General features: G+C 48.7%; 1 protein-coding gene across 1 annotated transcript in view; it reads left to right on the top strand.

The window, feature by feature from the left end:
• Nucleotides 1-12500, top strand: part of rapgef2b (Rap guanine nucleotide exchange factor 2b) — a 98488-nt gene that overhangs the window by 32905 nt on the left and 53083 nt on the right. The window contains 1 exon segment of the mRNA XM_083686650.1: nucleotides 2466-2549. Within this exon segment, the coding sequence (XP_083542776.1) occupies nucleotides 2466-2549 (84 nt within the window).

Genomic DNA, 12500 nt, shown 5'->3' with positions numbered 1-12500 from the left:
GGTTTATGGAACGACCTTACCGTCTCCAACAGAGGATCCGGAATGACGTCTTTCCACAAGAAACAGCAAGTTGGGAAAGTAGTGGAATTGTATAAATATTATAAACATACAATATGATAAATAAAGTATAAACGTTGTCACAACAGTGCATACTACGTCCGTCCTCTATGGTAATATTTAGTTTGGGAGAATCGTGTGACCCTGGAGAGTAAAAACATTTGTTTGTATCTGTATAATATTTGTAGTAAGTTTATTATGCCAGCACAGAATGTTCTTTCACAGACACACCCCTGAGAAAGTGTTCCCTAGCTCGTTGTGTTGCCTCTCCCTTCCCCTCCCACACCTCTAAAACACACACACACACACACACACACACACACACACACCCACCCCTCCCACGCCAACAGCACTCGAACCCCATCATTTGTTCTTGATAAGGGAGGAGGAGGTATCATTGTCTCATGAAAATATTGATGTTTAAAAACACAATTTCCTCCTTGCCTCTAACACGCACACACAAACACACACACACACACACACGCACACACACACACACCCCTACTTCCTGCCGCTGAACGCCTCCCGAGGGGTTAGGCTTGTCGTCGAGGGCCTGGTGACCCAGTTCAGTCAAGCTGTCGTTGCACATAAGACTCTCTCTAAGTCTTCTGCTTTTGTGTTCTCTACTCTCTCTCTCTCTCTCTCTCTCTCTCCCCTCCACTCCTCCTCCTCCTCCTCCTCCTCACGAGGCGCTCCCATCCCTCGCTCCGCTCAGCGCCTCGGTGTGCCAGCGATTATAATTTAACATTTCATTTGCGCCGCCTTTGACTGAGAGAAAGGAGGATGAAGAGGGGAACGAGTGCATCGAGAGAGAGAGAGGGGGAGGAGAGAGGGGGAGGAGAGAGAGAGGGGGAGGAGAGAGGGAGGAGGGAGAGAGAGGGAGAGAGAGAGAGAGAGGGGGAGGAGAGAGAGAGAGAGAGAGAGAGAGAGAGGGGGAGGAGAGAGAGAGAGAGAGAGAGAGGGAGAGAGAGGGGGAGGAGAGAGAGAGAGAGAGAGGGGGAGGAGAGAGAGAGAGAGAGAGAGAGTTTTGCGCTGCGTCAGTAGGGTGTGCTATACTCAGGCTCATTAGTCCCAGAGCGAAGGTGTAGAGAGGAGGAGGAAGGTGAGACAACTACTTTGTTCTCCATGATGAGAAACTCTCACTCAGCACTGTGTGTGTGTGTGTGTCGCAGCCATTCTTCTTGTCTATGAACTGGGAATGAGACAGAAATCTTGGGTGTGTCATATTTTCCATTGATTTCATCTGATTTCCCTCCCTTCCTACTCCCAGTCCTTCACACAGACACACACACACACACACACACACACACACAGAGACACACACACACCAGCACACACACACACACACGCATTGTATAAACATGCTGACCAGTAATTACTACACACCACTGTCCTGTTAGCACCAGATTTACACTGAAAACCAACGGCCAGCACTTTAGCCACACACACACACACACACACACACACACACACACGTGGCTGTGCCAGGCTGATGAATAAGCACTAAGTCACTTCCCCTTCACGCCAGTGTTAACCAGCACAGAGGAACACAACAGAGGAGAGCCAAGCCACTGTCCGCTGAGCACACAGCTATTCCTGGACCATGCCAAAATTCCGTTTTAAAAATGTGGCAGTGTCACATTCCATCTACACACACACACACACTCACACACACACACACACTCACAGAAGGAGCTGTATTATTTCTGTGTTTGTGTGTGCATGCGTGTGTGTGTGAGTTCCTCTTTGGGCCTGTGCTTCCTGGTTGTCCACAATTGTGTGTGTGTGTGTGTGTGTGTGTGTGTGTGTGTGTGTGTGTGTGTGTGTGTGTGTGTGTGTGTGTGTGTGTGTGTGTGTGTGTGTGTGTGTGTGTGTGTGTGTGTGTGTGTGTGTGTGTGTGTGTGTGTGTGTGTGTGTGTGTGTGTGTGTGTGTGTGTGTGTGTCCAGTGTGTGTGATGTGACAGTGTTGCTGGCAGCCTGTCAGTCTCTCAGTAGAAGCATCTCATCCACGGGCATTTTGGATCCTCTGTCATCAGGCCTGAAGGCCTGGAGCTGCTACTGCAAACATGGCAATGTCTTCACCAGAGACGCCAGCCAAGCGCACACACACACACACACAGGCGTGTGTGTGTGTGTGTGTGGGTCTGTCTGTGTCTATGTGTGTGTGTGTGTATGCGTGTATGCGCACCGTCATCCGTTGTGATGTAAAATCCTGACCGCAGGTTGAACCGCTCAGAGTCAGAGTGAGGTTACGGTGTGTGTGATGTTTATTACTCTGTCTCTTTGTGTTCTTCACTGTGGAGTAGGCGGGGTACAATATATGATTCACCAGTTCATTGACAGTATCTCTCTCATCTCTCTCCCTCCCTCTCTCCCTCCCTCTCTCTCTCTCTCTCTCTCTCTTCCAGTCCTGATGACGTCGGGAGCTGCTGGTACATTCTGCTGTCTGGCTCTGTCTTCATCAAGGAGTCTATGTTCCTCCCCAGAAGCAGGTATGAACTCCAGACAACTATATATATATATATATTATTTTATTTATTTATTTAAATATGTTTTTAGGGCATTTCTGCTTTATTGGGATAGAGACAGTAGAGATTGACAGGAAGGATGGGTGAGAGAGAGGAGGGATGACATGCAGGATATGTTGATGGCCAGAATCGAACCAGGGACCTTGCGATGATATGGTATGTGCCTTAGTGTGCTACGCCACTGAGCGCCTCCAGACAACAATATTACGTCCAATATCACACGTCTATTGCCTATGAAGAAGGGATGAGCCATTAGCCATTACAGAGAGAGTTTTGTCTCGTTTTAGTCAACCAAAAAATTAAATATTATTTTTGTTTAATTATCAGGGTTTTTTTTTTGGCTCAATTTGGTCAGTTATCGTTGTGTGAATCAAATCTAATCAAATACATTTTTAATTGTCACTTATATCGCATACAGTCGTAATAGACAAAGTGAAATGTTTTGGGATCTTGCTCCACCTGCAACAAAGCAGCAACAACAATTCAACAATAAGTAATAAAAGTGACAAAAAGTGGCAATGAAGTGACAATAGTACTAGTATATAGTATATAGGTGCTTTATGAATCCACTCCTGTCATGACAGAGATAGTTAAAGCTCATCGACATGAAAACAACATGATTTTTCGTTACAGGGTTTTTTTCTGGGTCTATTTAGTCAGTTATATCGTCTCATCTTTCGCCACGAAGAAATAGGGTGTTTGACGAACGGTTTCATCGTTCATTTCGTTGACGAAATGAAAACTGTGCCATGACAAGCCTCCCGTTGTGTCCAGCTGGTTTTCATGTCTCCCTGGTCGTTGCTGTAGTGACTGGTCTGAAGGGAAGCAGGTATAACCAGGTAAGACCAGCTTGACGGTGGCCTTGAAGGCCCATAGGTACTGACCCTGCGGGCTATGCTATCTTCACACTCGTTGAGGCCTTGCGGGTGCAGAGAAGTGACTGATGTTGCAAGACCCCAGTGTTGCAGGGAGCGTTTCTCTTCCAGAGAGTGGGCGTCCTCAAACAACAACCCTTTCATACAGTTTGTAATAGACAGGCGGTATGAAGCACGATAACTCTGCTGTAGCAGCTTAGCTTTCATTTCCCTATTCTCCTGAGGAGTATTGTCTTAGAGCAGTCACAGTCAGTCACACAGGACTCTGATATGAATGTCTGGGGTGTTGCTTCCAGGAATGAGTGGAAAACTCAGACTTATCGGAAACATCTCCCTCCCAACACACCCCCCCCCCACACACACACACACACAGACACACACCACCCTCCCTTTCAAAGTTAACCTTTTCAGTTTTCCAAGGTGAGGCCTGTGTGCCTGTGTGCCTGTGTGCCTGTGTGCCTGTGTGCCTGTGTGCGTGTGTGCGTGTGTGTGTGTGTGTTAACCTTTTCAGTTTTCCAAGGTGAGAGTCATGTGACTCGGTGCAGGGGGGATTTGTGGGTATTGGCAGCTTAGAGCTGATGCCTGAGACCAACCTCCCAGGAGAGAGAGAGGGTTTGTCTGAGAATGTTTACTAAGCATATGTGGCAAGGCCAGGCTAACTCCGTGTTCTATAGCCATGCACTTAGCTGTGAGACTGAACTGAGCTGTACAGAGTCTGACTGACAGAGCTGCTTATGGGATCCTTGTGTAAAGACAGGCTAACTGAAGTTATTAGCTGGGTAAAGACTAGCTAACTGAAGTCATTATCTGGGTAAAGACTAGCTAACTGAAGTCATTAGCTGGGTAAAGACTAGCTAACTGAAGTCATTATCTGGGTAAAGACTAGCTAACTGAAGTCATTAGCTGGGTAGAGACTATCTAACTGAAGTCATTAGCTGGGTAGAGACTATCTAACTGAAGTCATTATCTGGGTAAAGACTAGCTAACTGAAGTTATTAGCTGGGTAGAGACTAGCTAACTGAAGTTATTAGCTGGGTAGAGACTAGCTAACTAAACTCCTTAGTGGAGTCTAACTGTACGTGATTGAACATTAGCTCTGTCGTCTCGAGACGATGCACCCTGTCCTGTAACCAACGGTCACATCACCTGCCCGGTGGCTGAGCTCGCTAAACACAGAGCATGCTGGGAAATGACTGGGCATTTCTGAAATGCACATGTATGCCGAGTATGAATAATGTGTTTCCTGTCTCCCAGCGGAGGCCAACATCGGAGGATGGGCTCATCTCAATGCATAGAGTGGCCGTCCTCCAATTTCTACCTCCGCTGCTGCCTCCCTGTATGTACGGTTTGGTCAGCATATATTTTGTGGAATCGACAAGACACAGATGTCTAAGAGTGTGTGTATACAGGGCATGTTGAGATCATGTTAGAGTGGTCAGGTCAGCACCAACAGCAGTTCACATCTGGCTGGGTTCCAAGTGAGAGTGATTGACAGGGCGGTTTACAGCAGGTCATGGAAATGATTCCCAACCGTGACACAGTAAACCCTGCCTCTACTGAAACCCCTCATCGATCTGATTGGAGGTCCGCGAGAGGTCAAGGTAGGATAAATCATCACCGCGGGCACTGTGTTGACCTCCTGCACGGTTGTAGCCAGCCAATGAGAGTGCTGCGTCTGTCACCGTACGAGACGGGAGGTGGCGGGGGGTGAGCGGAGCCGTGGTGAGGAGAGTGATTGGTTGTGACACGAGGAAGTGACTGGGTCCCTGGGGGACGTTCTGGAGCTCTTAAAGACGGGCCTTAACCAACCAGCACACAGAACAGGACCACTCCTAATTTCAACACCACTGCTCGACGGAGAACATGATACACCTCTGTCTCTCCCTCCCTCCCTCCCTCCCTCCCTCTCGCTCACTCACTCTAGCTCACTTAATCTCTTACTCATGGAGTCTTTTCTCTCTCTCTCTCTCTCTCTCTCTCTCTCTCTCTCACACTCTCACTGACTCACTAAAACTCTCTCTCTCTCTCTCTCACCCCCTCTCCCTCTCTCTCACCCCCTCTCCCTCTCTTTCACCCCCCCCCCCCCCTCTCTCTCTCTTTCTCCCTCTCTCTCACCCCCTCTCCCTCTCTTTCACCCCCCCCCTCTCTCTCTCTCTCTCTTTCTCTCTCTCACTCACTCACTCACTCACTCTAGCTCACTTAGTCTCTTACTCATGGAGTCTTCTCTCTCTCTCTCTCTGATCCAGTGACAGAGGGATGACTCAGATCGTCATTAGATGAAGCATCAAAGTGCAGTGCCCTATTTAAACCAGGGCAACCATGAAATCCCAGACAAACCATCATTTGTTTTGGTATAAATAGCGCACTCTAAATGTTTTGGCTGACACACATTCGAAGCACGTGCTCGTATCAAAAGCCTCCCAGTCCAAATGAAGAGGTTTTGCAGCCATTTTCTTTCTCCTTTTTTTTTCCAAACCCAATAACGTCACTTTTTGCGTTAAGTTAGGCACTGCACTTTGATGCTTCATTTAATGACGATCTGCGTCATCCCTCTGTCACTGGATCAGAGAGAGAGAGAGGGAGAGAGAGAGGGGGGGGGTGAAAGGGAGAGAGAGGGGGTGAGAGAGAGGGGTAGGGAGAGAGAGAGAGAGAGGGGTAGGGAGAGAGAGAGAGAGGGGTAGGGAGAGAGAGAGGGGGTAGGGAGAGAGACAGAGAGAGAGAGAGAGTTTTAGTGAGCTAGAGAGAGAGAGAGATAGAGAGAGAGAGACAGAGGTGTATCATGTTCTCCGTCGAGCAGTGGTGTTGAAATTAGGAGTGGTCCTGTTCTGTGTGCTGGTTGGTTAAGGCCCGTCTTTAAGAGCTCCAGAACGTCCCCCAGGGACCCAGTCACTTCCTCGTGTCACAACCAATCACTCTCCTCACCACGGCTCCGCTCACCCCCCGCCACCTCCCGTCTCGTACGGTGACAGACGCAGCACTCTCATTTGCTGCCCCCATACCTGTGTAGCAACTCACGTATTTAAAATAATTACTGGTTATAACATTACATTACAGGTTGTTATTAGCTAGTAATATGATTTATTGTGTAACAAATAGAAACTCTAAAGACTAGTGTATGACCGAAAGACTACTATGCTAGCTGCAGTAGGCTAGAACTACACAGGTACTGTCTGGGGACAACTTGATCTTAAGTGTTACCGTTCAAACTGCTTATAAAGTTGATCAATACGTTGACCCTTAATTGACGTCCTACTCCTCAACGTGTCACTCTCAGTCAGCCACCAGCGGAGGTATACAGGTGAACTGTCAGGTGACCTTCTGTGGCCCTTGTTGATCCTTCGTTAGTGATACTTCCCCTCTATTGGTCATCACAACCCCCATCTGAACCAATCACAACCCCCATCTGAACCAATCACATCCCCAATCTGAGCCAATCAGATTCACCTCCTCAGGTGAGGCACCGTTCTCTGGTTTCCTGCCGTGGCAAAACGTGTGTGTGTGTGTGTGTGTGTGTGTGTGTGTGTGTGTGTGTGTGTGTGTGTGTGTGTGTGTACTGTAACCAGAGACACTTCCTAAACCAACCTGTCTTTGTTTCGATGAACTTCTGCTCAAGCCAGACGGACACGGTGTGAGTGTCACAAACGCAGACGATTCCAACCAATGAGAGGGTCTCATACTGCAGGACACATTCTCCACGCCCCGCTGTCTTTATGCAATGTACGCCACACGAGCAGACCTGACGGCAGCGCTCTCACTGGTCGATGCGACCGAGCCCCCTCTGACCCTCCCCTTTAATGTTTGTTCGTTGCCAGGACAACGGCAAGAAATGGCCATGGCCATGAAATAGTAAGACATTTCAGCTGTAGCCACAGTCTTCTTATGCTCTGAGAAAAAACATTAAAAACATAAGGAGAATTTGGACGCGATGTCTAGACGCAGATCAATTCTTCAAAAGGATTTGGAGTTTTTAACATCATGATCATGATCATCACAATCTTTGTCCTGCAGTATTTCTTCAATTTCACACAGTCGTTTCCAAACCGAGAATTATATTATGGTCCTCTGTCCTCTTCGATTCCCGCTGGGACCATATATACTGAAATGTATGCACTCACTGTAATGTAAGTCGCTTTGGATAAAAGCGTCAGCTAAATGGCATATGTTATATATATATATATATATATATATATTATTGTATTATTTCACTGTTATCCAGTAGGAACAGGTAGCTGTTATATTTAAAGTATTCCCAAACTCAACTCGAGCGTTGCCGTTGTTTACAGGATCCTGGATTCCCATTGGTTGACTTTCGTACGTCGTCCGTAACACCGCTCACACTGCACGTGTAGAAAGGAGCCACGGCCCAACAGTTTGAACATGTCAAGTTCACCACAGCTGTTTTGCAGTACAGCCCATTTGTACAATTTGTAGTGAGAACTTGGCTCTTGGCAAAGTCGTGGCTGAATGTGTGTGTCTGTGACAGAGGAATGGACTTGATGGACCTCGTTTCTGGTGTTGTGGTTGTTTCGTAATAACGTTTTGACTTTCTGACCTGTCAGAAAACATGTTTGAAATTTTTGTTCTTGATTTGTTTTCAACACAAGCTTCTGAGGTACATTCTTGAAAAAGAACTCTTGTTGTCTCTGGCGGACACCGCTACAGATCAGCGTTGTTTTGATTTTCTGCACATGTTTTTTTTTTTTTTTTTAAGTTGGGATCCATTGGTTGTGGTAAAAATGCTACTGCCCATTTCAATAGAAGCCTGATTTATCTGTTGACAGCTCAGTTGAAATGAAAACATGCTGTACTCTGCGTGCTGCCAGAATCAACATGAGGAAACATTGTTCCTCCTACTGCTTCAGTAGCTTGTTGCATGGCAGGGTTCATGTGTATGGACTGCAGGGGAGGGGAGGGGAGGGGAGGGGAGGGGGGGTTAAGGGTCACCCTCTCACTCCCGCCCCGCCCCGCCCCTGTCTGCTAGCTCTGCTCCCAGCCTAGCAGGAAGTGAGGCGTGCACTGGAATGTTGGCCAGAGTCCACACAGCGTAGAGAGAGAGGCAGAGACAGAAGCTCTCACTCACTCACTCACTCACACATACATACAAACACACACCCTCCCTCCCTCCCTCACACACACACACACGCAGTCAGGCACCAACACGAGGGTGCGAGCAAGCAGAGCGAAATGCTGCGATTCATCCGAACTTCCAGGACTGGACACGCTCTTCTGGGATTCGTTAAAGACTAAGACTGGACACACTCCTCTGGGATTGGTTAAAGACTAAGAGGGATACTTCAGAGAGAGAGAGAGAGAAGAGAGAGAGAGAGAGAGAGAGGTGACACTGGATACCCGATCAGGCGACAGTGTCACTCAGGCTCTGTGACAGGTTTGGACCGCTGTAAGGGGGTAAGTGTCTAAAGAGCGTCCCTGGACCTATTCCCTCGCATGGCTGTGAGTCTGAGAGCGTACGTTCACCTCAGGACAAACTGTGAGGAGCGATTGTTCTGTCGGAGCTGAAATGTTGACTTGTCTCCAGCAAGGGGGCATGGGGGGGAGCCAGGGGGGGGGAGGCTGGTAGCTGTACAACGGCACGTATGAAAGATGTCAGGAATGTCAGGCATGCGTTTGATGTTATTTCGGTATTGTTAGCCGAGACACTGGGATGCCAGCGCGGGCGAGAGACTTGTTGTTGATGTTGAACGGTAGTTTGGAAACTCTGGGGATGAAGTGAACTAAGGTTGAATATTTAGCTCATGTTTTTTGAGAAACTATTGAAAGGTGACTTTACTGTAAGAACGATGTCTAGTCGGGTTTCTGAGAGACGTGCAATGCCCGGCCCGAAGTTGACGCACTCTTCCCCATCTCGGTGTCACAGTGTCATATTTTGGGAAGCAGAAGTCACGGGTCTGTCATGGAGGTGCTGGCAGGGTGGTCAGGCTCTATAAACGCTTCAATAGGGCATTGCATACCGCTGTGTGTGTGTGTGTGTGTGTGTGTGTGTGTGTGTGTGTGTGTGTGTGTGTGTGTGTGTGCGTGTGCGTGTGTGTGTGTGTGTGAGCCTGTGCCTGAACGGTATGTTGTTTGTGTCGGGCCGGAGAGATGTCATCACCACCAGCTCCCTAGTCACCCCACCGGGTCCATTAAGCCTTGGCTAGGGGAGTCAGTAAGCCAAGTCTAGGGGAGGTCCTCAGTGGCTCTATATATTATATGCTAGGGGAGGCTAGAGAAGTGTAGGGTGGCTAGGGGAGGCTAGAGAAGTCTAGGGTGGCTAGGGGAGGTTAGGGGAGGCTAGAAGAGTCTAGGGGAGTCTAGGATAGTCTAGGGGAGGTTAGGGGGTGTCTAGAGGAGGCTAGGAGAGTCTAGCATAGTCTAGGATAGTCTACGGGAGGTTAGGGGAGTCTAGGATAGTCTAGGATCGTCTAGGGAAGGCTAGGATAGTCTAGGGGAGGCTAGGAGAGTCAGTAAGCCTTGGCTAGAGGAGTCAGTAAACCATCTCAACCCTGTCGTGTTTTCATTGACTTTGCCGTCACGGCCAATCACCCCTAAGGCGCAACACCCTCATCCCCCTCACCCCCCTCATCCCCCTCACCCTCGCTTGGTGACTTTTCCAGCACCAAAAGTTGCATAACCCAGGGTTTAATCTTTCCCCGGCTTAGAGGCAAACTCCTCCTTCCAGCTTAGCTGAGGCTGGAGAGACCCCTCTGTAGTTCATGTGAGACACACACACACACACACACATACATATATATGCACACCCCACACCCCGTCTCTTTCAAAGTGAACCTTTTCTGTTTTCCAAGGTGAGGAGTGTGTGTGTGTGTGTGTGTACCCATGGGGGGGGAGACACACACACGCACACACACACACACACACACACACACACACACACACATGCATGGGGGGGGCTGAGCACAGACAAGCGTCTGACCTGGCGATGCGTGCGGAATGGCGTGGCGTTCCAGTCGGCCGGCCCGTTGTGTAACCCGGAACGCCACGGTGGCCGAGCGGGGCGAGGCGGGGGGGCGAGGCACGTCAACAGGTGGGCGGAGAATATTCCTGCGTCCCCTCCGCGGCGCTAATAACACGGCTAGCTGGCTAATGCAGTCGCTGGTAAGCAGGGAATGCTAATGGTATCTGGGACCATAATGAACACAATGGATTCCTCTGTCAGTACACGATACACACTCTTATCATACTGTAGTTACACAGTGCCAAAGGAATGTAGCGCACATTCTATCTCCAGAGGACACACACACACACACACACACACACACACACACACACAGTTGATGTACAGTACCAGGGGAGGCTGGTGGAGGTAGAAACCGGAGGACGGCCTCATTGTAATGCATGGAATGGAATGAGGAATGTTTGATAGCATTCTCCCCTGTACAGTACGGAGCAACCTGCACCCTCGGAGGTGTCTTCTCCTGGCTAACCCTAACCCTCAGAGACACCTGACTTAGTTACACAGGTGATTGTAGTTGACGGACAGTAAGGCTCTTTGTATTAGCGATGGAGCTGATAGTTGAGTTCGGCTGTTCACTGGGGGGGGGTCACTCGTTGGTTAATCTCACATCAGTCCCCTCCCGTAAGACCCTTCTTGATCTTGATGTCCCACTAAGTTAGCTCACCTCAGCAACCCCCCCCCTCCAGGCTACCATCCTCCCAGGGTGGGTATCAAGCTGAGTTTATTCCATGTGAACTTCCTCTGTTATTCTGTCTTCTGATTGACATTCCACAGCTAGAGACAGGGTATTGTTGTGTCTGCCCTGTGGGAAGACCAGGAGAGAGGAGAGGACAGGGGCTTTACGCTCTGAACAAGACTCTGCTGTGTTGGAGACCCCCCCTTGCGCTTTCTCTCTGTCGCTCTCTCTCTTGTTCTCTCTCAATCTCTCTCTCTCTCTTTCGTTCTCTCTCAATCTCTCTCTCTCTCGTTCTCTCTCAATCTCTCTCTCTCTCTCTGTTGCTCTCTCTCCCTGTCTCTCTCTCTCTCTCTCTCTCTCTCTCTCTCTCTCTCCCTCCATAATTCATATTTAATATCTCATATTGCCTGTGGCATTTGTAGAAAATGCTACACAATGGACTATTGGATTACTTAAGAAAGGAATGTGCGGAAGAATATGACTGAACATGTTGTTAAGTGTGTGTGTGTGTGTGTGTGGGGGGGGGGGGACAGCTAGAGGGAGTGTATTAACCCTCCGCTCAGTCTGTCTCGTGACCAGTAAAGTGAAACTGCAACGGTCAGCATGACCCTATTTTACTGCTTAACTCACTTTGTGTACAGTAGCCTAGCCTGTGTGTGTGTGTGTGTGTGTGTGTGTGTGTGTGTGTGAACCCTGGGATCCTAGCATGAGACTGTTGAGAACAACTAGGAAACTTATAAAGGAACCATTGATTGTGTCACACATTTGAAAAATAGGCCTGGGCTTGATGGAGTCTCAACTGCAGAGCTGAGAGAGAGAGAGAGAGAGATGGATTGAGAAATGAAGGGAGGGATAGCATGAACCGTAAGTCAGGTAGAGAGAGAGGGGTGAGAGAGAGAGAGGGGTGGGGGTCAGGTGTATAGTTCCCTAAGGGTTGTTCTGACAGACTGAACGTGAAGACTCTGCCACCCCCACCCCAACCCCACCGCCTGCCCCTCAACATGTCACCTGGGCCCCAGGCCTCTAAAACATTTAAGATATGCTGTGCGCTCTCCTCCTGAGCCCCCCCCCAGCCTCGAGGTCCCTACCTGTCGCAGCTGGGAGGAGGTGATGGATGTCTGAAGCTGCCCCACTGGCCTGGATGCTGCTAGCATCAGCGCTAACTGCTAGGCTAACTCTGTGAGAACTGCATGTGAGACTAGCCTGGGATAGGTAGATACGAACATGTAAAATATATCTATATATATACAGTACCAGTCAAAAGTTTGGGACACAAACTTGCCAAGAGTGTGCAAAGCTGTCATCAAAGCAAAAGGTGGCTACTTTGAAGAATCTAAAATATAAAACATATTCTGGTTTGTTTAACACTTTTTTGTTTACTACATAACTCCATA

Source organism: Argentina silus (genome assembly GCF_951799395.1).
Source record: "Argentina silus genome assembly, chromosome: 15".
Classification (NCBI taxonomy): domain Eukaryota; kingdom Metazoa; phylum Chordata; class Actinopteri; order Argentiniformes; family Argentinidae; genus Argentina; species Argentina silus.
Note: the sequence above shows the minus strand (reverse complement) of the source record. Positions and strands in the feature narration are given on the sequence as shown.